Here is a 24,979-nt window from a genome sequence, read left to right as displayed (position 1 = left end):
CTTGGGAAACTGGCATAGGGTCGTCCCGAGCCGGGTTCCCCGACGGGGTAGATCGCACTGAAGTAGTTGCCTGAATTTCATCTGTTTAATAGCGGATGTATCTTCTATCCCAAGGTACTCGTCGGGTGTAAAATATTCATACAAACTTTATTCCCCAACTTCAGGTGCAGCAGCTTTCTAAGAAAGAAATCGAAGATCTTCTGCGAAAAGGAGCTTACGGTGCCCTAATGGACGAGGAGGACGAGGGGTCTAAATTCTGCGAAGAGGACATTGACCAGATTCTCCTGCGCCGCACCCACACCATTACCATCGAGTCCGAAGGGAAAGGCTCTACGTTTGCCAAGGTGCGGACTGAACCGTGCTGGTGTCATCCAGTTGTGTTGGGCTGGTGCAGAGAGCTAAGCGGGGAGGAGCAGAACACTAAAAGAAACCCATTTGTGGCCCAAAGTGTACGTTTCATTGCTGAACACAAAGAGCTCCACATGCATACCTTTACCACCTACCAGTATTTGTCGAAGAGCTGTCGCTTTCCTATTGAGACTGGCCCTCTGAGGAGTCCTCACTCCGTTCTGGAGGCTGGCAATAGGATGGTTATGTCCTGGGTGTGCGGCCCCCGAGGCAGAAGGGCAGCGACACTGACTCATGTTTCTTCCCCTTCAGGCGAGCTTCGTTGCATCTGGAAATAGAACAGACATTTCCTTGGACGATCCCAATTTCTGGCAGAAGTGGGCAAAGAAGGCAGAGTTAGATATCGATGCCTTAAATGGAAGGGTGAGTGAGAGGCCCCGTTTGGATATCTATCCTTTACCCGAGGGGCTTTTTTTAGGGGGTTGAGGCTGAATTTCCTCTCTTCTCCCAGAACAATCTGGTCATCGACACACCTCGGGTGAGAAAGCAAACCAGGCTGTACAGTGCAGTGAAAGAGGACGAGCTGATGGAGTTTTCGGACCTGGAGAGTGACTCAGAAGAAAAGCCCAGTTCAAAGCCCCGAAGACCCCAGGACAAATCGCAGGGCTATGCAAGGAGTGAGTGCTTTAGAGTGGAAAAGAACCTGCTGGTTTATGGGTACGTTCATCGCTCCGGTCTCATACCCGGTGTCTCTGACACACTTTTAGGATCTTGTCAGTATGTCACCAAAGGGGGAGTTGGTGGCCACCCTGGGCTCGTTCTGATATCACCTTTTCATGATGAAAGCAGAACCTTTCTATCATCTTCCCTGCACTAAGTCCTGACGTTGGAGGGAAGGTCAGAGTTTGGGGGAAATCAATTTCTGGTTGAGCAGAGTGGTCTAAGTCTAGAGGAAAATTGCCAGCTCCCACCATCCCCACCCCTCCCATTGAACATTCACAGTGGAGTGCAATCCCCAAATGGTATTCAGACCCTAAATCTCCCTGCTTTGCATTTATATGTAAATGTAACATGCAGGTTGCTCGGACAAGAAGCTCAAGCTGCCTCTCAATCTCTTAAGGGTTAGGAATCCCCCAACATCTTTAGGTTAGAAAAAGTGCATCAAAGACAATGACGAGTCCCCCCCATTGGGCTACCCGCATCCCTTTCACTCTATCTGCCCTCCCCACACTGCCACCCCAAATGCCAAAACCGTTTCTGGGATTTGGGGAGGGGCGGAGATGATGTTCTGACTCCTTGGATGGGTAATGATATTCCTTCCCCTCTCCTCTCTTGCAAAGCAGCCATCCCGCCTCTGCCACTTGTCAGCTGTGTGACTGTGAGCAAGTCACTTCACTTCTCTGGGCCTCAGTTACCTGATCTGTAAAATGGGGATTAATTATGAGCCTCACGTGGGACAACCTGATTACCCTGTATCTACCCCAGCACTTAGAATAGTGCTCTGCACATAGTAAGCGCTTAACAAATACCAACGTTATTATGATGTCTGAAGGACTGCGGGCTGATGGTGTGGTCAGATAGACCAGGGATGTCTTTCCTTACTCTTACGGCAGTTCTTTTCAAAGAGCTCAAAGGACTTTACCCTCTTTGCCCTCATTAATTCTCCCAGCTTCCCTTGGAGTTGGTCAGGGAGCCGGTACAATTATTCCTCCTCAGGACTTAACCGTGCCCTCAGGGTAGTCCCTGCCAACTTGGTAGCCTCCCTGCCCTCTCCACTGAGGCAACTGCTCGGAACTAGAGCACCTGAGCAATGGCTCCAGCGATGGCGAAGTAAAGTATGAAATGATCTTAGTCTTGATCCCCAGACTAAGTGCTCCGGGCTGCCTTCACTGTTCCGTAGCATACTCGAAAAGCTCACGTAAAACACGTGTGCTTTATTATATCCAGTGCAGTTCAATTGCCGCATTTACGAGCAGTGAACTTATTGCCAACTCTGTAAAAATAAACATTCCTACCTCTTTGATGCTGGGGGTTGGATTCCCTGACATGACCCGATCTCAAAGAAGTCAGTTCTGATCTAGGACTTTACAACGCTCCTGGCACCCGAGAGCTAAGATGGAAGCGCCGAGCGGGAAATTTGAACGCGTTGACAGCCCACTGAGGATATTTTCCTTTCAGCTGGGGCCGGTGGACTGACATCCTTTCGCATGGGCGTTACAAGCGCCAGCTAACCGAGCAAGATGTGGAAACCATCTGCCGGACCATCCTCGTATACTGTCTGAACCATTACAAAGGAGACGAAAATATCAAAAGCTTCATCTGGGATCTGATCACGCCGACGGCCGACGGCCAGACCCGAGCCTTGGTTAATCATTCTGGTATGTCTGGGTTGCCATGCTATTTTGGGTTTGGTGGTAGCGATGAGCCTGCTGAAATTCTTGTCATATTGCTGTGGCAAGGGCCTGAGGGGGGGGAGGGGGGGAAGAAATGTAAAGAAAACCCTGTATTTCCCTGTCTCTTAACTATAAATATCGTACTCTGACACTGCAATTTGGGTTGTGAAAGGCTTTTATTATTATTATAGGCTTATCGGCACCGGTGCCAAGGGGAAGGAAAGGGAAGAAAGTGAAAGCTCAGAACGCTCAGCCGGTGTTGCAAGATGCCGATTGGCTGGCCGGCTGCAATCCAGACACTTTGTTTCAAGAGGACAGCTACAAAAAACATCTGAAACATCACTGTAACAAGTAAGTTTTTGCATGTATACCTGCTTGAGAGCTTTGTTTTGGCTTTTCTAGTAATTGTTGGAGAAGCAGTGTGGTCTAGCGGGTAGAGCACAGGCCTAGGACTCGGAAGGCCCTGGGCTCTAATCCCGGCTCTGCTAGTTGTCTGCAGTGTGACTTTGGACAAGTCACTTCACTTCTGTGAGCCTATCTCATCTGTAAAATGAGGATTAGAACTGTAAGCCCCATGCAGGACGTGGACTCTGTCCAACCTGATTAGCATGTATCTGCACCACCGTTTAGTATAGTGCTTGACACATAGTAAATGCTTAACAAGTACCATTTAAAAATAAAAAGACACCTCTCCCACCTGGTTTCTGTGCACCACTGGTGCTTAGGAAGTTGCGAATAAAGAAGTGACATGTTCCTTGCCTAAAAGGAGCTTACGCTTTAATGAGGGAAACACTCATAAAAATATTTGCATCTAGAGGGGTTAAAATAATTGAATAACTATGCCAAAGATGGGTGTAATAAGTAAGCTCCTAAGTGTTAGAGATGGCTGATGGGCTTTTGTGGCTTAAGATGCTGGGAAATGAGTCAGAAACCGGATCCCTTCCATCGACTTGGGTCGTATATGAACACTTGGGTCTCTCTGAATCTCTCCCCGCACCCTTTGGGTTTCAGAATTCCCACCAACCTCACTGCTGCTGAAGACCTTACAGGGCAGATGCATTTTCCTTGTTGGAGGTGGCCTCTGAATATCTTGAAAGTTTTAGCTGCCATTATGTTATTACAACCAAGGAGCTAGTTGATGTTTGGTAATTGAAAAATATTGGTCTTTGGGCTAAATCCCCGTGGGGATCTGCAGTATTCTTGGTTTTGTGTTGGTTGGGACCTGGGAGAGGGAAGCCATATCACTCAATTATGGCCCTTTTAAGGACTAAATCGATGATGATGTATTCTCCTCCACCCTTGATGCAGTGTTCTACCCACAGTAGGTGTTCAGGTGATTGATGATGGCGGTAAGCTAGCGGAGCAACTCTCTTGCTACAAATTCACATACGTTGTCTCATCGTATCCTGACCTCCACTGTGTCCTCACTCCATTTTACAAATAGATAGACTGACTGGGCCCAGGGCTGAACATGCATTTTTGGTTTACTAGTCCTTTCCTCTCTTAAACTGTTTTCCCAATCCACATTAGGCCTCTAAGCTGTCTTGCTGAAAATAGGTCATATCAGCACCTTACTTCATCGTGTATTCAGTTGTTTGGGTAACTCTGATTGTAAATAGTTGGACGTGTGTCTCCCCTATTAGAGTGTGAATCCCATGTGGGCAGGGAATGTGTCCTTTCTTTGTTTCGTGCTTCCCAAGTGCTTAGTACAGTGTGATGCCCCCCGAACAAGAGTTACTGTGAATGCTACTACTGTAGCCCCAGTTGAAGTTAAAGGAATGCTCCGATTACAGCCAGCAGAAACCGGACCCCTTCCATCGACTTGGGTCGTATATGAACACTGGGGTCTCTGTGAATCTCTCCCCACACCCTTTGGGTTTCAGAATTCCCACCAACCTCACTGCTGCCAAAGACCTAGCAGGGCAGGTGCATTTTCCTTAATCTAGGCTGAGAACGAAGTTTGAGGGGTTCGGGCCCTTCCCCTTGTCAAGAGAAGAGTGCGTGGCTATAAGTCCCCTTACGAGTTTGGGAACAGTAAAGGTTTTCCTCCTCTTCATCCTGTTGATCCCTGAATCACGAATGCATTGCTAATCAGCCTGGTCCTTCCTTTGGTGGAGCAGAGGCAGTGAGCAAAGCCAGCTACCTCTCCTTCCTGCCTATGGCGGATCCCCAGGGCCCATTAGTATCTAAAATGAAGCGATGGTAATCAGCGGAAAGACCAGCAAACAGTTTAGAGATCTGTAAAAACGCCAAATGGCAAAAGCATCCAACTCCTGAAACTTTCTGAGGATTGCAGAGGATGGCGGGGCAGTGAGGGCAATGGCCAGGAGAGCCCCGGGGGGTGGAGTCGAGGGGGGAGTGGTGCTGGATTAACCTTGACTTTTATTTCTGATCCTTTTTCCTCCCAAGAGAGAAAAACCTCACAGGGTTGTGCAAGGGATTGCATAATTCAAGGCCCTGCTCAAGCAAGGCACTTCGCTGTCTGCCTCAGGGGGCCAAAGGCATCGGGTTGACTGCCAGGGTTGAATGGTACTCCATGAAAAGGATTTCAGTCATTGACTGGAGATGCCTTCCTCTTGCCTCAGTGCATTCTGATAACCTCTGCACCAGGCCCAGACCCCAGGCGCTCTGTTTTTTTAAAGGAGTGGAAAGAAAGGGTGTCAAGGGTGGTGCACGTCAAACCTTGCCTCTCCCCTCAGTCGGTATCAACTGGAGTGCTCTCCGTATACTCTACCAGTAGGGCAGCCTTGGAGTTCAGAGTGGTTGTCATTTTAATTTTTCAAAGGCAACCTGACTGCCGCTTCCTTGACCTCTACCGTGAAGCAGGGGAAGCGACAGCTAATGTGATAACCTGCTTACAGCTACGAGGGTGGTCGCTAAGCATCTCAAGTCAACATCGGTGTCCCACCAGGAGCTGGCCAGCAGGGGGTGCTGCGTCTGGGTAAACACAGTGAATTGGGGGTGGGGGGTGGGAGGTGGGGGATTTTTCCAAGTGGATTTTGTGGAAAAGAGTGAAAATCCACTGAGCTTTGATCACCTTGAAAAATCACCCTCCTGGAATTCCGGGACATTTTGACCGTAATCTATTGAAAATCACTCCCAGGGATTTCGGAGAGCGTGAGATGTTCTTTAAGCCCCAATTTCCTTTTTCCTTCTCGGTAGAATTCAGACAGGTGTGTGGATATAAGATATGAAGGCAGGGGAGGTAATTTTGCTCCAGGGGTAAAAAAAAAAAAAAAAAAGTTAAATACGGCCTATGGGAGAGGAGAGGCACCCCTTCTTCCTCTCCACCCACCCTCCCACCCCCTCCAGTACACGCACACACACGCACACGCACACACGCACACGCACACACACTCTCGGAAGCAGAAAAAGTTGTATAATCTGAAAAACCTGACATTCCATATTGAGGGTTTATTGTAAGGTAGTAAAACCAGATTTTATATCTCGTTTATTCCTACAACTTCTGATGTGCTTCCAAAAATGGTATTAAGGCAGCAGCTGAGGAAATTTTATGAGATAATGAAGCAGAACAGTTACTGAAAGCCATCTGCTCAGTTGTTTACAAACTTGCTTCAATACTTCAGAGGCCCTGGCGGAGTACGTGTCTAAACTTCACAAGCTGCCCTAGGTAGGACTCAATGAAACGCGCCTGGGTTGGGCTGAGCTCGATCCCTCTCTGTGCAGTGGAAGCGGTTGCCAGGCAGGCCTGTTGGAAGCCAGCAGAAAGCACCACACAGAGGTGATTATGTGCCACCATCTGTCACGCTTCAAGCCTACCATACAGCATGGCTAATCAGCCTTGGCAGGATGATGGATGAACAGCAGCAGCTGCCAAAAGCCACTGTTGGCAAACAGTCCTGAAGTTAAGAACTTTTTCCCCCCCTCTGTCTTCCTCTCCAGGGTCCTGCTGCGTGTCCGCATGCTGTACTATCTAAGACAAGAAGTTATAGGGGACCAGGCCGATAAGATCTTAGAGGGTGCTGACTCAAGGTTAGTGCAAGCTCACGTTCGTTCTCGGCCCTACTCGCAGCGAGCGAGGTCACCTGAAAATGTCCGTCGTGGCGTCGGAAGGCCTGAGCCAGCGGTGGCGGTTCACCTCCTCTGGCGCAACTGTGGGGTTGAGCGCAGGCAGGAAATTGCATTTTGAACACAGGCATTGTGAGGGAAGTTGGGGTAAAAAGGTGGATGTGGAGTAAAACGAATAGTGGAAGATTGCGTTGCTTTCAGTTGTTGGTGCTACTTGAAGGCAGCCTCTTAAGAGCGTGTTCCATTTATGGAAAAGGTGGAGAAAGATCAACTATCGGCTTGTCTCCTTTTCTCTTTGTTGCCCCAGAGAGAGAGAAAGAGAGAGTGAGAGAGAGAGAGAGAGAGACACAGACACACACACTCAAGGAAAATGGGCTATTTTTCATGGTACTGGTGTGTGGCCTTTGCTTTTGTAAAATTTCCACTGTTGCCTTTCTAGTGAAGCAGATGTATGGATACCCGAGCCATTCCATGCTGAAGTTCCCACTGACTGGTGGGATAAGGAAGCAGATAAATCCCTTTTAATTGGAGTGTATAAACATGGTAAGTGGCGCCTCTATTTGAGTAAACGTGGTTGCCTCGGTTCAACCGTATTGAGAACTCTTCGCGCGCTCTCCTCTGGAGTCATAATATTAACAGATAGAGTTCCAAAGGACTCTTGGCTCCTCTCGTTTCTCTGTATTAAAAACTCTAATACGAGCTGTAAATATCAGATGCTGTTTTTAAATGTTTGCAGAGCATTTGAGAAGGCAACATTTCTTTCTTGGCTGTAAATAAAACCCAACCATATTTGTTTTAATAATAGCCAAGTAGTATTATAGATCTCCATAAACTTTGCTTCCAGCACTTTGCTTCGCTTGCTCACTCTGCCAACCAGTGTCAAAGTGGACGGTGGGCTTAACCTCTGCTATTAATCTGTACAAGTGCCTCCTGGGCTTTGTTCCAAGCAATATTTCACAAATGTCAGTGCTGAGAACTCGCGGTTCCCTTGAGTGGGATGCAGCCTTGTTAACTTTGAAAGGCTGGGGATGCAGAGCTGGCGTGATATATACAGTGAGCGATTCCTGATTATAATCCCAATTCTCTGGAGGTCGTCGAGGTATTCTCAGCAGCCCAGCCTGACTAAAGGGGAGAATGATGGCTTATAAAACCTTTCATGATTACAGTTTGGCTTGAGGCTCTACAGCAGTTAGGAGCGGTGTGTTGTAGAACAAATCCTAATTGAATTGTGCTGTTCTGCCTATGTTCAGCAGCCACGGCTTTGGTGAGCTCAGCTGAGGCAAGTCGAGTCTAAAAATCATTTCCCCGCCGTGCACTGTTGGGGTCTGCCATTTTCCATCTAGTCAACTTGGGCAGTAAAAAAGCAAATTGCGGTTTGAAAAGCAGAGAGGGAACAGTGTCATCTTACTGACAAGCATCATCCTAAACCTAATGAGACAGGTTCGCTGGCCTTACGTATACAGGTTTTTCAGCCTACAGTGCGGGATCCGGCAGCTATTCAGAAGCTATTCACAAAGAAGGATGGAAGCTGAAATTGGAGTACCACTCTAGAGGTCACAAAGAAACCATTAAGAAACCTTTCAGATGTCAGGCAAAATTAGATACCGGAAAAAAAAAAAGAAACAAAGAAAAAAACAAAACAGGGCCCCAAACCTTTCCCCCAGCTCCACCGGGCGATGATTTTTGTGGATGTGTTTTCACATTAGTTCTGCCCTTATTCTTCGAATGCCGGATTCCGAGGGAATCCAGATGAGAGCGGCTTCGTTTCAGATACCCACCCTCTCGTTTCCTCGGCCGAGAGCAGATCCGTGTCTTTTAAACTCGAGAAAACGATGGAGGGCTCGATTCCAAAGTACAATTGCCCCACAGCTCGGCGCCGTGAACCTTTCCGTGACGGAGCCTCTCTTTGTTTCCTTTTTCGTTTGGTCTGCCTCATCTCTGGGGCGGTGGCATCGGATGCAGGCTATGAGAAGTACAATTCTATGAGAGCCGATCCGGCGCTGTGTTTCCTGGAACGGGTTGGGATGCCTGATGCCAAGGCCATAGCTGCTGAGCAGAGAGGAACAGACATGCTGGCAGATGGCGGTGATGGGTAAGAGGGATGTTTTAAAAATTTAATAAACTTTATGTCAGGATCACATATATTGGCGGGTTCAACTGTCATGCTTTGCTATAACTGCATCTGACGGAAGTGTGAGCGACTGTTACTAACACAGGGAGCCCAGTTCGTAATTTGAAGTAATAACGCCCTCAGCAGAAGCGGACCAGAAATTGGAGGAAATGTGCTTGAGGTGGTTTTCCCTGGAACACAGGATTCACCCACCCCAGTGGCTTTTTTTTTTTTTTAAATCCCCGTGCAATCTAAAGTTAGTCTCAGAGTTTCCACTTAGGACATCAGGCGCGGGATCGAGTGACGTATAGAGCAGACTGATGAGACAAAAATTGTAGGGCTCTACTCTTCGTCTGTGTAATTGTCACACAAATTTCCAATAGGGGAGAATTTGACCGAGAAGACGAAGACCCCGAATACAAGCCAGCTAGAACTCCATTCAAGGATGAAATCGATGTAAGAATTTCAGAGCATTTTCACGCGAGTTATTATCTGTGGCGATGTCAGATGGAGCCGGCGGGGGCAGCGAAGGCCCTTAGCGGTGTTGGAGGCAGGGTGGAGCTGGGAGAGGGTTGGGGGATCCCCGACAGCTGGGGAAATGGAAAAGGCTGGAGACTGTGCAGAGCCAACTGCAGAGAGTCTGGAGGCGGGGAGAGGAAGTCGGAGCGAGCCAGCTGGGGAAGCCTCTCTCCTTTTGGGTAGTGCTCTCCCCGGCCCCCCTGCCGCTCCTCCTGCTGTTTCCTAGGCTGGAGTTCTCCCTCTCTTCTCCTCATTTCCTCATTCCCTCATTTCCTCTCCTCACCCCCTCACTGAATGGCCTCGTGATTGGTCAGAAACTCAGGCACACGTGCGGGACTTTCCGAAAACCTGACCGACATCCTTAGCGCACTGAGCCCCTACCACCCGCTAAACACGTTTGTTAGCGACACGTTGTCATTGCTTGTTTTTATCAAAGAGTTCCCCCACCTGCCCAAACAAAAGATAAAGCACAAACAAAAGTTCTTCACTTCTTTCCCCGCCAAGGAATTCGCAAACTCGCCTCCAGAGGATAAAGACGAATCCATGGAGATCCACACTACAGGTAATGTTTCCTCAGCATCAGAGGGGTAGATTGCATTTGTAGAGATGTAGACGATTCATGTTGCTACCCAAAACCCTTGATACCTTTTTTTATTCCTTCTGGCTGTTGTTAGATTAGTCTTAAAGACAACAGGTCTCCATTTCATGATTTTTGTTTTTCTTCTGACCTCTCTCCTCCACCTGGTATTAATGCTTCATTATGTTCGTTGTATTGTACGGTGCTTGGCACGTGATAAGTGCTTTATGAATATTATCATCATTATTATTATTACTATACAATGGGATTTTTATGACAGAACCATCATGGTATTTTGATAGTTGCTGCTGATTATCGTGCATGTGCACACACATGCTTATACCCTCCACCCCACCCCCCTCTCTTATTTGGTGGTAATTTTCACATGTCTTTAGAAATGCAGCTTGGCATGAATGATAGCAAAGCTGCCCGGTTCATATTCCCTTAGCACAAAGTAGTTTGTTGAAACCTCTAAGAATAGCCATTGGTTAGGCACTTTAAACCCTTTGGCATCTTGAAAGTAAGCGTCACCCAAAGATGCCCTGGTAATGTAGGACAGGGTAAAGCTAGTTTCTCTGTGTATGTCTGACAAGTAACTTCAGTTCCTTTCTCAGGCAGTCACTACGGGGTTTTTTTGCTTTACTAATTAGCCTTACAGTCGTGATTATTCCAAACTTATAACTTCACATTTGGAGGGCACGGCGCCGTCCTCTCTGAACCGCGGTCTGAATGCTAATCAGTCCGTGGGACTTGTTTGTCGGGAAAGACTGTGTATTGCAAGGAGGCAACTAGGCATCACAGAGCTCTTTTTTTTCCACTTCCCTAGGCAAGCACAGTGAAAGTAATGCCGAGTTAGGCCAACTTTACTGGCCTAACACTTCAACCCTGACTACCCGTCTGCGCCGCCTCATTACTGCCTATCAGCGCAGCTATAAAAGGCAACAAATGAGGCAGGAGGCACTAATGAAGACTGACCGGCGGAGGCGCCGGCCCCGGGAGGAAGTGCGAGCCCTAGAAGCAGAAAGAGAGGCTATTATATCTGAAAAACGTCAAAAGTGAGTTTCTTCGGGTTTTTGTCTCCCCACTCCCTCTTTCCACTTTCTCCTTCCCTCTCTGTGCGTGTCTGTCTCGCTCTCTCTGAATTTTCCCTCCTCCTTTCCCTTCCTTAGACCCCCACCTCCCCATCCCCACGTTCTCACCTGAACTTCCTCCGTGGAGGCCTGGAGAGATGGGGATCATCCCACTCTCCAAGGCAGACCGGTTTCGCCTCCAGTGTAAGAGTTGGAGCCAGATTTTAGGGGCGAAGGGTCACAGGGCGGTGGGGCCCGGCCTCCAGCTCTCCACGTGGTGACCTGCCTCCCTTCTCCCTTAGGTGGACGAGAAGAGAAGAAGCAGATTTCTACCGTGTGGTATCTACCTTTGGGATTATTTTTGATCCCATTAAACAGCAGTTTGACTGGAACCAATTCCGAGCCTTTGCCAGACTCGACAAGAAGTCTGATGAGAGTTTGGAGAAGTACTTCAACTGCTTCGTGGCTATGTGCCGGCGGGTGTGCCGGATGCCGGCCAAACCGGATGACGGTACGTACCCTCGTAGTCCGAACGGAGAAACTTAGGTGGGCAGGTTAAAGCGGGCTGACCCAAAGTTTGGTAGCCATGCTGATTAGAGACCGATGTCCCCCCTACCCCACAGCCTTCCCCAAGGTAAACCCCAGTGGCTTTTGTGTTCCAGAACCACCCGATCTCTCCTCCGTGATCGAGCCCATCACCGAAGAGCGGGCTTCTAGAACTCTGTACCGCATCGAGCTGCTCCGGAAAATCCGCGAGCAGGTGCTCCACCACGCGCTGTTAGCAGAGAGGCTCAAACTCTGCCAGCCAAGCTTGGATCTGCCAGAGTGGTGGGAGTGTGGAAAGCACGACCGAGACTTGCTGATCGGGGCTGCTAAACACGGAGTCAGCAGGACAGATTACCACATCCTAAATGACCCCGAGCTGTCTTTCCTGGATGCCCACAAAAATTTTGCCCAGAACCGCGGGGCGGGCAACTCGAGCCACGTGTCTTCGCTGAATCCCCTGGCGGCTGGGTTCAGCCAGGCCCCACCCGCCGCCCCTCCCACGCCAGCCCAAGATGACAAGGCTGCCGAACAAGCCGACGTCAAGGCTGAGGGGCCCACCGCCGTCAAAGAGAAGCCCGAAGTGAAAGAGGAAGAGGAGGAGGCTGACCCTGGCGGAAAAGACACTAAGCAGAAATGTGAAGCCGAGGTAGCTTCTGGGAAAAGTGACGTGAAGGATGTAGACATCAGTCCAGATGCGGATCCAAAATCAATTTCTGAAAAAGGCTCAGAAGAGGATGAAGAGGAAAAGCTTGATGATGATGACAAATCAGAAGAGTCTTCCCAGCCGGAAGGTAACGTGCCCAGAAGGGCTCCAGAATTAGTTTGAGGACTTGATAAATGCATGCAAGTAGAAGCCATTGAAAGCTCTTCTTCAAAGCACACCCTTTACTGAGTATGCAGGTTCTTCTAAACTGCTATCCAAGAGCAAACCCACACACCCACCCTACCACTTGGAGGGCCTGTTTATTCTCCTATAAAGGGATTTTTCCTGAGTTGGTGGGTTCTGAGTGGGAAGCCGGGCATATTTCCTGGGTACAAAACATGAAAGGAAGGTTACTTAGATGTGTAATGTCTTAATAGTTCAGCATGGAGAATATCAATTAACAGTTGTGGCAGAAATAATGTGGCACTAAGTGGATGTAGGCCTCTTTCTTGGATTGGGAAAAGAGGGGGGAAAAAAGGTTCACTCATGAGTAAATGTTCTTAATCAGTTCCAGCTATCTCAATCACATATTCTTTAACTCAGAGGTGAAAGGAGAGTAGGACGGAGGTGAAAAGATTTGGCAGGCGGGGGTGGGGGGTGGAGGGGTGAGGGTGGAGTGTAACAGACCGAAGTGAAGCAGCGTCCTTTCTATGGCACATAAGACATATCCTCCGAAACGACTTTTTAGTGTCAGATTTCTGTGGACTGCACATAGTGCAATGAAAATAACTTGCAAGAATACACTTGTCAGTCACAGCTGTGACTTGCTTGGACTCTTGCTGAACAGTCAGGCCTAAGAAAGCTTCTGTTCCCCCAGCTACTTTAATTCTGGTTCTCTGTGGCCCCCGGCCTAAATTTGTCAGCAGGATGTCCTGTGGGAGCAGATTGCTCAGTCTTTCCTTGTTTCTCAGCAGGAGCCGCTTCTCAGGGGAAAAATTTCGATGAAGAAAGCAACGCATCCATGAGCACGGCACGGGACGAGACCCGCGATGGATTCTACTTGGAGGACGGAGATCCATCCGTCGCCCAGCTCCTCCACGAGAGAACTTTTTCTTTTTCTTTCTGGCCGAAGGTTGGTGTGTGGGTTTGTGTGTGTGTGTGTGTGTGTGTTGTTTGAGGGTGGTGAGAGAGATTCCTTTGGAGGCTGAATCAGAGTGGTGAAGGGAGTGATGTTTTCACCCAGCCTAAGGCCTTTACCCTAAGTCTATCCCACAATATTTGGGGACAGGATAAGCAATGGAAAGTGTTCTTGGTGACACTCTGGTCTTGTGTCAGTTCTTTGATTGGAGAGTGTCAGCTCCTAAGATACATTATTTCCCTTGTATTCTACACATTCTGATATCAAGAGAACCCTGTTTTGTGGTAGAGAAAAGATGGTGACCCTAAAATACGGATTTTATCTGAAGATAAGCTTCCGGAGTTCACAATGCAGATTTCATTTCGAGCCGTTGTTCGGGTGGTAGCTAGACTCTCAGAAACCTGGAATGTTGATGGCTATGATTGAAATGGGTTACTTTTATTCCAGGACCAGATTGTATTTTTCAGAAAATTCGGCAAAATGTGTCAACCTGGAAATCCTTTTTTCTAGGTGGAAACCAAGAGATTTTGCAGTAAATGTGTATGTAATGTAGTTCTGTTTTGAAGGGGAAAGAAATTATTAAATAGTCTTAAGCTTACTAATCACCATAACAGAGCCATCTGGTTTAAAAAAAAAACCACCTAGCTCTAATAGGCTTATTCGTAGGGAGTAGTAGGCAGTCTGTTGCAGCCCCTGAGGTTGCAGTGGATTATTTTTGTTGTTCAGGAAGCTAAAGGATGACCCTATATGTTAGCCAGCATTATTTAGCAAAGTTAAAAGAGGGTGTTTAAAATTGAAGTTATGAAATGTGAAGATTGAACTATCATAGAGATTCTCGTTTTTCCTGTCTGACACCTCAGTTTCCTCAGCAATGTTAATCAGCTTTCCTGGGAAGAGAAAGAAGCCTCTCAAAATGAGATGAAGGGTTCATAGTAACAAGCATTTTTTTAATCTGTGGAAACTCCGTTTAAGTAGACTAAGAGCTGTAATTAGAAATTTTTAATGTACACGCTTCAATGAAGTTTGAAGGGATAATGGGTGTGGAATGCAAATTGACATTCATTAGGTGTCCCTAGGTTGGTGCCCATTTCACAATGCTGAACTTTATTAATAGTGACGCTAATGAGGAACCACTTCCTGGGACAGAATTTCAGATCCAGCCTGTTGGCTCCGAAGTACCGGAGAGGTTCAGGATGTTGAAGGCAGTTGTTGAAATCATCTGCTCTGGCGGTTTACCTAGCAGCGGTATTTTCCCAACATATATAAAGCAGGGGAGCCTTTTCAAGGTGAATTAGCTGCTACCCAGGAATGCTGGCTGTTTTTGAGGGGACCTCTTAGGGAGATGGGTATCGTGTGTTTGTTTTCTACAGTTTGCATTGAGATCATGTTAGTGACAGGAGATGTTTCGCATGTTGGACCATTTGAGGTCTTCTACAGTTGGATCATTTTTCTAGCCCACTAATCTTCGGTAAACCTTTGCTTACGCTTTGAATGTTGTGGACGGTGTGCTTAATATTCACTGTAGTTGTTTTTCAACCAGGTGGAGTTCAAATGGCTATTCTTCATCCCAGCCTTGCTTATTGCATTTCTCCTTTGTGCAGGACCGAGTAATGATAAACCGATTAGACAACATCTGTGAAGCAGTGCTGAAAGGGAAATGGCCAGTAAATAGGCGCCAGATGTTTGACTTCCAGGGCCTCATCCCTGGCTACCCACCAACAGCTGTGGACAGCCCCTTACAGAAAAGGAGCTTTGCAGAACTCTCGATGGTTGGCCAGGCTAGCATCAGTGGTAGCGAGGACATCACTGCTTCTCCTCAACTATCAAAGGCAAGTCGGAATGATTCCCAATGCCGGGGGAAATCAAAATAGGTTTCCCCTCTCTTAGCCGATTGTGAAAGCAGTTGTGAAGACACCAACTCGCCACTTCCAACCCAGCCCAATGGCTGCTCTCCTTTTTGGGCTAACTCCCAGTAGATTCCATCGATTGGTTGGTTGGTTCCACATAGGCTTGTGGCTCACTGTGACTCTGGATCTTCCTTCTTCCATTAGGAGGACGTCCTCAACATGTCCGTTCCCCGCCAGCGGAGGAGGAGGAGGAGGAAGATCGAGATAGAGGCGGAGAGAGCAGCCAAGCGGCGGAATCTCATGGAGATGGTTGCACAGTTGCGGGAGTCTCAGGTGGTCTCGGAAAACGGACAAGAAAAAGTTGTCGATTTATCAAAGGCCTCAAGGGAGGCAACAAGTTCTACCTCAAACTTTACATCTGTTACTTCGAAATTTATCTTGCCTAATGTCTCCACCCCAGCATCCGATGCCTTTAAAACTCAAATGGAACTGCTCCAAGCAGGTCTTTCACGCACACCCACAAGGCATCTACTTAATGGCTCTCTCATGGATGGGGAACCTCCAATGAAGAGGAGGAGAGGAAGAAGGAAAAATGTAGAAGGGCTGGATCTGCTTTTCATGAGCAGCAAACGGACATCACTGAGCACCGTAAGTTCAGTACCCAGTCTTCCTTTCCATCTTCCCTCCTTTGTATCGGGGAGGGTTGACACCTAGCCACGAAAAGGTTAACGCGGGCTGATTGCCTTAGAGAACTAGCCGGGAGCCTCCTGAGTTGTGGTTAGGGTCTACTTTCACAAATGGGCCATCCTGTACAGCTGGAGGAATAGTATTTATTGAGCGCCCACTGGGTGTGATGCACTGTAGTAAGTGCTTGGAGCTGTACAACAGAAGCACAAGGCACGCTGCTTCCCTGCAAACCTTTTAGAGAGGACCCAGCTCCTTTCATTTTCTCTTCCCATGTTTTGTGAACCTCAAATGTATATATATATATATCTATATATATTTATACCAGTGGATTCTAAAGTCAAGAGAATCTTGGTCTAAGCTCACTTCCTGGGGTTTTTCTTAACCTTCACGGAATGAATGTGGATTTTTTCTGAGGTTTGCAAGGAATTAAAGGGAAAAATTGGCCTTTGCTAATTATGAAGGGCTTTCACCCCTTGCAAATATGGCTTCAGTACAGAACTAAGAGAACTTGGTGCTGGCAACCAGCTCTGTCTCATCACCATCACCACCACCATGAAAGAACTGCCTGCCCTCCCACCTGCCATCTCTATTGCTCACCAGTGGGCCTGTGTTCAAGAGACAAAACAAGGCATTAGCTTTTAGTCATGAGCTCTGGACCATACAGGTCCAGTCTGGGTCATTTCTTGTCCCCGTGGGTCCCAAGGACACAGTGCTGGGGATGGGTTTCAGTGAAGAGCCGGGGGAGGAAGAGGAAGATTTAGAATGAGCTCATGTTTCCCAAATCACATGGAGGTGGCTCAAAGACAATCAAGTGGTTTGCCTGGCTAGGAACCTGGAAATCAAACCAAAATCCATCTTCCAAATGTTGGCATGGTTAAAAATGCTTTCCAATCTCGAAAAAAGATGAAAGGAAATGCTGAAGAGGAGGGAGAAGGAAGAAAGGGGAGAGGAAAAGATGAACGGCTGTGGATATTCTTGCCAAATCAACATTAGACAAAGTGAGGGACAAGATCTCCAAAGCCAGGATTTGGGATTCCAAATGTGCTGTTAAAGCATACCGTGACCTCTGGCAGCCAGAAGTCTTCTGGGAATTAAATCTCCCACGAAGTGTCATGGGGGAAAGACCTCTCCCCCGACCCCCACCTCACCAATCCAGAAGCAGTGCACCGTGGGAGGTAAGGAGTCATGATTCCACTTTCCACCTTTCCATAGGAGGATGCTGATGTGACCAAAGGTTTTGAGGAAGAGATCGACACCCCACCATCGAGAAACATTCCCTCTCCTGGACAGCTGGACCCAGACACTCGCATCCCTGTTATTAACCTGGAAGACGGGACCAGGCTGGTCGGGGAAGAAGCCCCTAAGAACAAGGATTTAGTCGAATGGTTGAAACTGCATCCTACTTACACTGTTGATATGCCAAGTTATGTACCAGTAAGTGGAATGATGATTCTTAATGCATCCTAACGGGAGCTTAAATTGGTATGATTTGGCTCGACGCGTTAGAAAATGATCGAATGAAAACGTTGGTAATGGCAGGAGGGAGCAAAAGCCAACTTTACGGGTTTCTGGGGAGGATTTGGAATCATATGTACACTGTGGCCTTGCCAGTTCTACTGCTGTAATCAACCTGGGAAATAAGCAATCAGTGGTATTGATCGGGCACTTATTGTGTTCAGGGTACTGTACTAAGCGCTTAGGAGAGTACAATTCAGTGGAGTTGGTAGACAGGTTCCTTGCCCATAATGAGGTTACAGTCTAGAAGGGGAGACAGACATTAATATAAATAAATAATTTTCAGATATGGGGGTGTGAATGAGTGCTGTGGGAGAAGGGAGAAGCTTGCTTTCCCAAAGAAGAGGAAACAGTTTATAAATGACCAGAAATGCTCTTTTTAGAACTCTGAGGGTGCTGGCTGCTTACTCAATAGTGTGTTACATAGGACTGCTAAATGGAAGAGGCCAAGCAGTGAACCCCTTCTTCTTTCCTTGTAGAAGAGTGCGGATGTGCTGTTCTCCCCGTTTCAGAAGCCGAAACAGAAACGACACAGATGTCGAAACCCTAACAAACTTGATATCAACACCCTAACAGGAGAGGAAAGGGTGCCCGTTGTAAATAAAAGAAACGGAAAGAAGGTAAGCCTCTTGGCAGAGGAGCTCTTCCTTCAGAATTCTCGGTACAGAAAGACTTTCCTCACCCTAATTTTCTCTAAGGAAATTCTCCATTTTTAGGGTTTTCGGGTTTTTTTCCTAAATGTGCTAAGCAGTTAGCCAGGTTCATTGTGTCTTTTGTGTAATGCCAAGTGTTCCTAAAAATATCTTTCCTTAGATGGGTGGAGCTATGGCCCCTCCAATGAAGGACCTACCCAGGTGGTTGGAAGAAAATCCTGAATTTGCTGTTGCTCCCGATTGGACTGATATAGTTAAGCAGTCTGTAAGTATCAGATATTGTTTAGAGTAAAAAAGCCAGGGCTTCTCCACCTCACACTTCCCCCCTTATATGTGTTTACTTAGTGGTTGCCTTCTGGATTTTGGTCCCCCTAACTCTCTGCGGTCAGTTCCAGGTTCCAGCTGAGCTGCTGGCGTAGAGTTCTCCAAGAACCCTGCTGTCTCCCACCATCCTCAGCCCTAGGTCTTGCTTCCAGGCCCTGCCCCTTAGAATTTTTATGTGGTATTTAAGTGCTCACTAGGCGTCAAACACTGTTGTTACTTCTGGGTCAGGTACAAATTAATCAAGTCGGACACAGTCCCTGTCCCACGAGGGGCTCACAGTCTAAGGAAGAGGGAGAACAGGTATCCCCATTATACAGTTGAGGAAACTGAGGTGCAGAGAAGTTAAGTGACTTGCCTGAGGTCACACAGCACAGAGTTGGCAGAGCTGGCATGAGAACCCAGGTCCTTCTGACCCCCAAGTCCTCGCTCTCTCCACTATGCCATGATGCATGTCATGGGAAGCAGCGTGGCTTAGTGGAAAGAGTAAGGGATTGGAAGTCAGAGGTTGTGGGTTCTAATTCCGACTTCGCCACTTGTCTGCTGTGTAACTCTGGGCAAGTCACTTAACTTCTCTGGGCCTCAGTTGCCACATCTGTAAAATGGGAATTTTGACTGTGAGCTCCACGTGGGACAACCTGATTACCTTGTACCTACCCCAGTACTTAGAACAGTGCTTGGCACATAGTAAGCTCTTAACAAATATCATCATTATTATTATTATTTCCCCTCCTCTCTGAGGGTGACACCAGACCCGGTTTCAAGCACCATGGCTTTCTCTCTGATCTCCTGGACTCCCCGTCCTGCTTTCCCATCCTTAATCTGTCGTCACCCGCTTACGATGCCCAGCGGGGCGCCGAGGGGCCCTTTGTGATGCCACCATAGCAGAGGATGGGAGAAACCTCCTAAGAGTCCTGGACAGGGCACCCACCTGCCTCTGCTCAAGGAAGAGAGCCATGGTCCACTCTGGTATCCACCATTCGTCACGGGACATTCTCCTGCACTGAATTTGATTCCCCCATGTGGTTCAACCTGCACTGACTGAGTGGGGCCACTCCATGACCCAGTGGGTCTGATCTCCTAGTGGTCCCCAACTCTCCGTTTTCTCAGAGTCAGGTTTTAAAAATGGCATGCAAGAGGGCCACTGGATTGTGTGCCCTGAGCTCCCTGGCACCATTTAGAGAACCTAACAGATTTGAGCTAGGTCACAGGTAGCCAAGGCCAAGGGAGAGATCCCATCTCTTAGAGTTTGGAGACACTGAGGTTGAAGGGGTGGGAGAGGAGATGAAACAAAAATGTCCTCCAGTTAACTTACGGCAAAGGGGTGGGGGTGGGGGGGAGCTTGTGTGTGTTTGCGTGCACGTGTGTGTGCACATGTGCATGGGGCTGGGAGTGGTATCAGGCTTCCTGAAGACAATTTCTGCCTTTTTCCTTTATTCATTCATTCATTCATTCATTCAATAGTATTTATTGAGCGCTTACTATGTGCAGAGCACTGTACTAAGCGTTTGGAAAGTACGAATCGGTAACAGATAGAGACAGTCCCTGCCCTTTGACGGGCTTACAGTCTAATCGGGGGATTAGACTTTATTGCTTGTGCAGCTTTCTCCTCCTCTTGTTTTTGCATAATGGACTCTCACTGTCATCAAGCCTAAATGGCAGGTGCCAACATCAGTTAAAATTTCTGCCTAGGGAGCAGGAGCACTGTGACTCTTGCAAACGGACCCACTGAATTTAGTAAAATAGAGAATTGCCAGATGGTCTTGGGTGAGTCAGCATAGTTCCAGGAGGGTAGGATCTAGCCCTCGGGCAGACCTGTTGCTGCCATGAATTGTGCGCACTGATCGTGATCCATCTTATTCAACTTTTTGCGCCCCCTCCACTCCCCCAGGATTCCATGTGAAATGTATTCAGGCCCTTGCGGCAAACATATCGACAACCCGATGAAAACGTTAAAAATAAGCCAGGGTTCGGATTCCAGCCCCCATGACTTTGGCCATTGACTTTTGCAGCCCACGCCGCCAGTGTGTCGTGGCATCGGCTGTCACGGATTGGGCCGGTTTACATTTCCTTCTCTGCTCTTTCAGGGCTTTGTTCCAGAGTCCATGTTTGATCGTCTTCTCACAGGCCCAGTTGTGAGGGAGGAAGGGGCGAGCAGGAGAGGAAGAAGGCCAAAAAGTGAAATTGCCAAAGCAGCTGCAGCTGCTGCCGCTGTAGCCTCCACTTCGGGGATCAACCCACTGCTGATGAACAGCCTGTTTGCTGGGATGGACCTTACCAGCCTTCAGAATCTGCAGAGCCTCCAGTCTCTCCAGCTGGCGGGACTCATGGGCTTCCCTCCGGGGCTGACGACCGCCGCCGCCACCACCACCGGAGGCGATTCGAAAAACCCGGCGGCCATGCTCCCCCTGATGCTGCCAGGTATGGCGGGCTTACCCAACATGTTTGGCCTGGGCGGGTTGTTGAACAACCCGCTCTCCGCTGCTACTGGAAACACCACTACTGCTTCCAGTCAAGGAGAACCCGAAGATGGCACTTCAAAAGTCGAAGAGAAGGGGAACGAGAATGAAGAGGAGAACAAAGACTCCGAGAAAAGCACAGACACTGTTTCTGCTACTGACACGGCGAATGGATCGGTCAGTGCTGCTACGGCCCCAGCTGGATTGCCCACAAACCCTCTGGCCTTTAATCCTTTCCTACTGTCCACCATGGCTCCGGGCCTTTTCTACCCATCTATGTTTCTACCTCCAGGACTGGGAGGATTGACACTGCCCGGTTTCCCGGCATTAGCAGGACTTCAGAATGCAGTGGGTTCCGGTGAAGACAAGGCTACTGACAAAGGAGAAGGAGCTGCCTTCAAAGACGAAGAGCACCTGGAAGGCAGTGACGCCGAGGAGAGCCTGGATAAAACTGCAGATTCCTCCGTTTTAGAAGATGAAATAGCACAGGGTGAAGAACTAGACTCGCTTGATGGGGGGGATGAAATAGAAAACAATGAAAATGATGAATAACCCAGTACCAGTTACAGTTAAAGTGTTTAAAACTTTTTGACAAGTGGTAGTCCTACTGTTTACACTCACAGTTAATGTCCATACCTAGTTTTTATAAGCTGTTCTGTAACATAGTGTAGCAAAAAAACAAAAAAAAAACCAACAAAAAAAACAAAAACAAAAAAAACAGTCCAAGTCATGTTATACAGATGTGTCAAAAGGTATCTTGGTCATTAAGTATTGTGCAGTGCATTATTTATTATCCCTAGGAGAGATGAAATTTGAAAGGTGATCATGTCTTTTTAAGGAAACCTACATAATGCTCTGCTTTTTTTTTTCTTTTGGTACCATTGGTATTATAATAAAAGCAGCAATTTGTAACTGAGTGGCACTAATAGAAGGAAGTGCTGCTTAAAGGAAGTATGAAGTTATATATTTAAATTTTTTTTTTTTGCTGTGAAGGTCAAGATGAAATTTACCATATATCGTCCTTGCGCATTGTTGACTGTATGGGAGTTCCACACTTGCTCACACTCATACCCACATACACACTCTGACAATCTCCATGATAGTGTGAATGTCTCTGTCATGAGACACAGCAATAATAAGGCAGCTGTTGAATGTGAAGAGTACCTTTTGGAAATTAACCCACTGAGAAGGTTCTTACAGGATAAAACTACAGTTCAATCGTCTCACGATCTTGTAATGCACTGGTATAAACGAAAGAGAGAGAGAAAGAGAGAGAGAGAGAGAGAGAGAGAGAGAATCAGGTACCTTTTTAAATTAAAGGACTTTGTTACTTTAGCCACAAAGCTAAACAGCATTACCTCAACTCTAAACTAGCCTTGAAGTTTACAGACATGACTTTGTAAATGTATTGTTTTTCTTTGTCGTGATGTCTTTTTATTTTTTCTTTGAAAACTGCTATCATGTAAGATAAGATGTAAATTGCTGCCAACTGTAGTAATGATGCTTTTAATAAAAGTGACCCATGATATGCAGAGATGTAATTATAGAATGTAGTGTTTAGGGAAATCCACAACTGGTGTTCCCTCTATTTTTTGTATTCGCAATAGAAGCAAATACAGCAAAATGCCTTTTGTACAGTTTCTTGATGTATCCTCTTAAACTAGATTAGGTGTCAGTAATATGCTGAACTGATTGTCTTCAAGAGACCAGACAGGAAGAAAATTCTTGAATTACCTACACATTATTCCACTCTAGCTCACTCTTCAGAAACCCCGCACAAAAACCCTGCATTAGTCCCTCAAAAGGGCATCTGAGACGGAGAATACTTAAAAATGTGTTCAGCATGTGATAATATGGTACACTAAAGAACAAAAGGGCAAGAGAAAAATGAGGCTTTAATAGGCACAATATCTAGGTCATTTATCCTTGGTTAATGGGTAGAAAAACACAATGCTGTAGTGTCAGCAAGGGACACAAAGGCTCTGTGGTATCCTGTAGACCAGTGCTTGTGATGCCAGAAACCAGTGTGTCAAACAACCTACATGAAACTAAAACTGACCCACTTTATTAAAAAAAAAAAGGGGGGGGAGGGAAGAAAAAAACCCAAAGCCTCTTCTGGAGAGCTACCGATTTGTGCCCTTTTGTGACCTTTGATATTTGAGAAAATGTATCATTTGAGAACTACTGTTTTCACTGGACTGTGTCACCTGGATAAATACAAAATCGGCCTGCCGTGGAATTGAAGGGAGATATGGAAGGTGGGGAAGAGGGGCTAATAGGCTGATTTTATTAAAAAAATGAAATTTTCCTGTGTTCCGAGGCAAATTTGACGTACAGTCACAGTTACAATTTATTTCCCATGTACCAAATTGAAAACATACCCCCACAGAGAACTTGGAATGGGACAAGTAGAAAAATACGTTTGTTTTGGTTTTGGTTTTTTTGGTTTCTTGTTTGGTACAATTTTTACTTCTTGAGTTAGCTGATGAACTGTTGGGGAAAAATCAAGTTTTCCAGGTGAGTAGCCTTTGAGCAGTAGAACTAAATATTGGATGTGAATCAATGCAAGAATCAAGTTGTCACATAACTTTTCTTTGCTTAAATTTCATCATCTGTAAAATGGGGATTCAGTATCTGTTCACCCTCCTACTTAGTCCCTGTCCCATATGGAGTTCACAGTCTGGGTCCAACCTGATTAGCTTGTATCTTCCCCAGGGCTTAGTACAGTGCTTGGCATATAGTAAGTGCTCAACAAATATCACCAAGTATTATTACTTTCACTATTATTTACACAGGTGGCTAGCTTGTGCATGAGTCACCAGCTTTTCAGTATTTGAATAACTGGTGGCCATCTTTAATATTTAATAGATAAAATGAGATAGGATGAAATTTTTACTACATTCTGTTGCAAAATGTTTGGAGTTTTCTTTGATCTTCGGTCTGTTAGAAGACACAATGACAACCAAGTCCTGCAATTAATAAGCCTATCAGTGGTCAACACCTCCCATTGTAGAAGATGGATTTTGGTGCGATTTTGCAGTTACTAGAAATCTCATCTTGAAAAATGTAAGTACTACATTTTTCTTTAACACGATTCCCAAAGCATATTCTTGGCATCTGTTTGATTTAAGTGTTTTGAATTTAATTTGACATTGTTCATTTAAGGAATCCAAGAACTCCATAACCTTCATAGACTTGGAAGCATAGAAATCTGACCATGCTTCTTTCCCTCTGCCTTCTTTCTACCTCTCTGCCCCCTCACCTCCCCCCCCAATCCCCGCCCACCCCCCACTGCACCTCATTTTGTGTAACGCTATTGGTAAATATCAAGCCAAGAAAATCTATATCCTTAGTATGCTTTCCCCCAGTCCATCCCCAAATTTAAAAATTGATTTCACATTTTCTATCTTCATACTTTTATTTTCCAAGGGGAATGCATTTTTAAAATGTTTATAATGAAAATGAGTTTTCTAATATGTTTTTCTCATTGATGTATATATGAATTGTTTCATTATTTTGGGTTCTAGCGCCTAAATCCTAAAATGATACGGCATATAGAATTGATTATGATGATGGCATTTGTTAAGTGTTTACTATGTGCCAAGGACTGTATTAAGCGCTGTATTAAGCAAATCAAGTTGTACACAGTCCCTGTCCCATGGGGGGCTCACAGTCTCAATCCTCATTTTACAGATGAGGTGACTGAGGCACAGTGAAGTGACTTGCCCAGGGTCCAACAGCAGACAAATGGCAGAACTGGGATTAGACTTCTGACTCCCAGGCCCATGCTTTATCCACTATGCTATTCTGCAGAATAGCTTCCATATTAGATCCAAAAATTGTGTGTGTATGTGTGTCTGTGGGTGTAAAGCCCTTTTGTTTAATCTTTTTCCCAGCGCCCATATTGTACAGCTGTGTTCAACCATGCAGGATGTGAGGGTTATTGTTACAGTGCAGGAAGAGAGAAAGCTGAAAAATGGTTTTTGGAGCATCGAGTCCCCTCTCAATTCTGTAGCAAAAGATAGTTTACATGACTAGCAGTAATTCAAATTCTAAACTTAATAGAATGTATCTCAAGCCCCATAACTTGTACCTGTCACCTCATCAATAAGATGCAGTATGAA

The 24,979-nt window shown here is 46.6% G+C and overlaps 1 protein-coding gene across 3 annotated transcripts in view; it reads left to right on the top strand.

Moving 5' to 3' along the window:
* Positions 1-22,386, top strand: part of CHD7 (chromodomain helicase DNA binding protein 7) — a 161,700-nt gene extending 139,314 nt beyond the window's left edge. For 2 of the 3 annotated variants that reach the window (XM_029068748.2, XM_029068750.2), the window contains 20 exons: positions 165-344; positions 661-771; positions 860-1,065; positions 2,527-2,726; positions 2,933-3,092; positions 6,645-6,734; positions 7,210-7,313; positions 8,733-8,862; positions 9,264-9,336; positions 9,904-9,961; positions 10,803-11,031; positions 11,349-11,557; positions 11,709-12,383; positions 13,207-13,367; positions 14,975-15,202; positions 15,425-15,868; positions 17,120-17,341; positions 17,902-18,042; positions 18,236-18,340; positions 20,484-22,386. In XM_029068748.2, the coding sequence (XP_028924581.1) occupies positions 165-344; positions 661-771; positions 860-1,065; positions 2,527-2,726; positions 2,933-3,092; positions 6,645-6,734; positions 7,210-7,313; positions 8,733-8,862; positions 9,264-9,336; positions 9,904-9,961; positions 10,803-11,031; positions 11,349-11,557; positions 11,709-12,383; positions 13,207-13,367; positions 14,975-15,202; positions 15,425-15,868; positions 17,120-17,341; positions 17,902-18,042; positions 18,236-18,340; positions 20,484-21,407 (4,650 nt within the window). In that variant the 3' untranslated portion in view covers positions 21,408-22,386. The remainder of the gene's footprint in view (positions 1-164; positions 345-660; positions 772-859; positions 1,066-2,526; positions 2,727-2,932; positions 3,093-6,644; positions 6,735-7,209; positions 7,314-8,732; positions 8,863-9,263; positions 9,337-9,903; positions 9,962-10,802; positions 11,032-11,348; positions 11,558-11,708; positions 12,384-13,206; positions 13,368-14,974; positions 15,203-15,424; positions 15,869-17,119; positions 17,342-17,901; positions 18,043-18,235; positions 18,341-20,483) is intronic. The other variant, XM_029068749.2, reaches the window with a different exon arrangement.
* Positions 22,387-24,979: the final 2,593 nt, after the last annotated feature.

This window comes from Ornithorhynchus anatinus, chromosome 7, assembly GCF_004115215.2.
Source record: "Ornithorhynchus anatinus isolate Pmale09 chromosome 7, mOrnAna1.pri.v4, whole genome shotgun sequence".
Classification (NCBI taxonomy): domain Eukaryota; kingdom Metazoa; phylum Chordata; class Mammalia; order Monotremata; family Ornithorhynchidae; genus Ornithorhynchus; species Ornithorhynchus anatinus.
The sequence above is the reverse complement of the archived record's forward strand: the minus strand, read 5'-3'. Positions and strand labels throughout refer to the sequence as shown.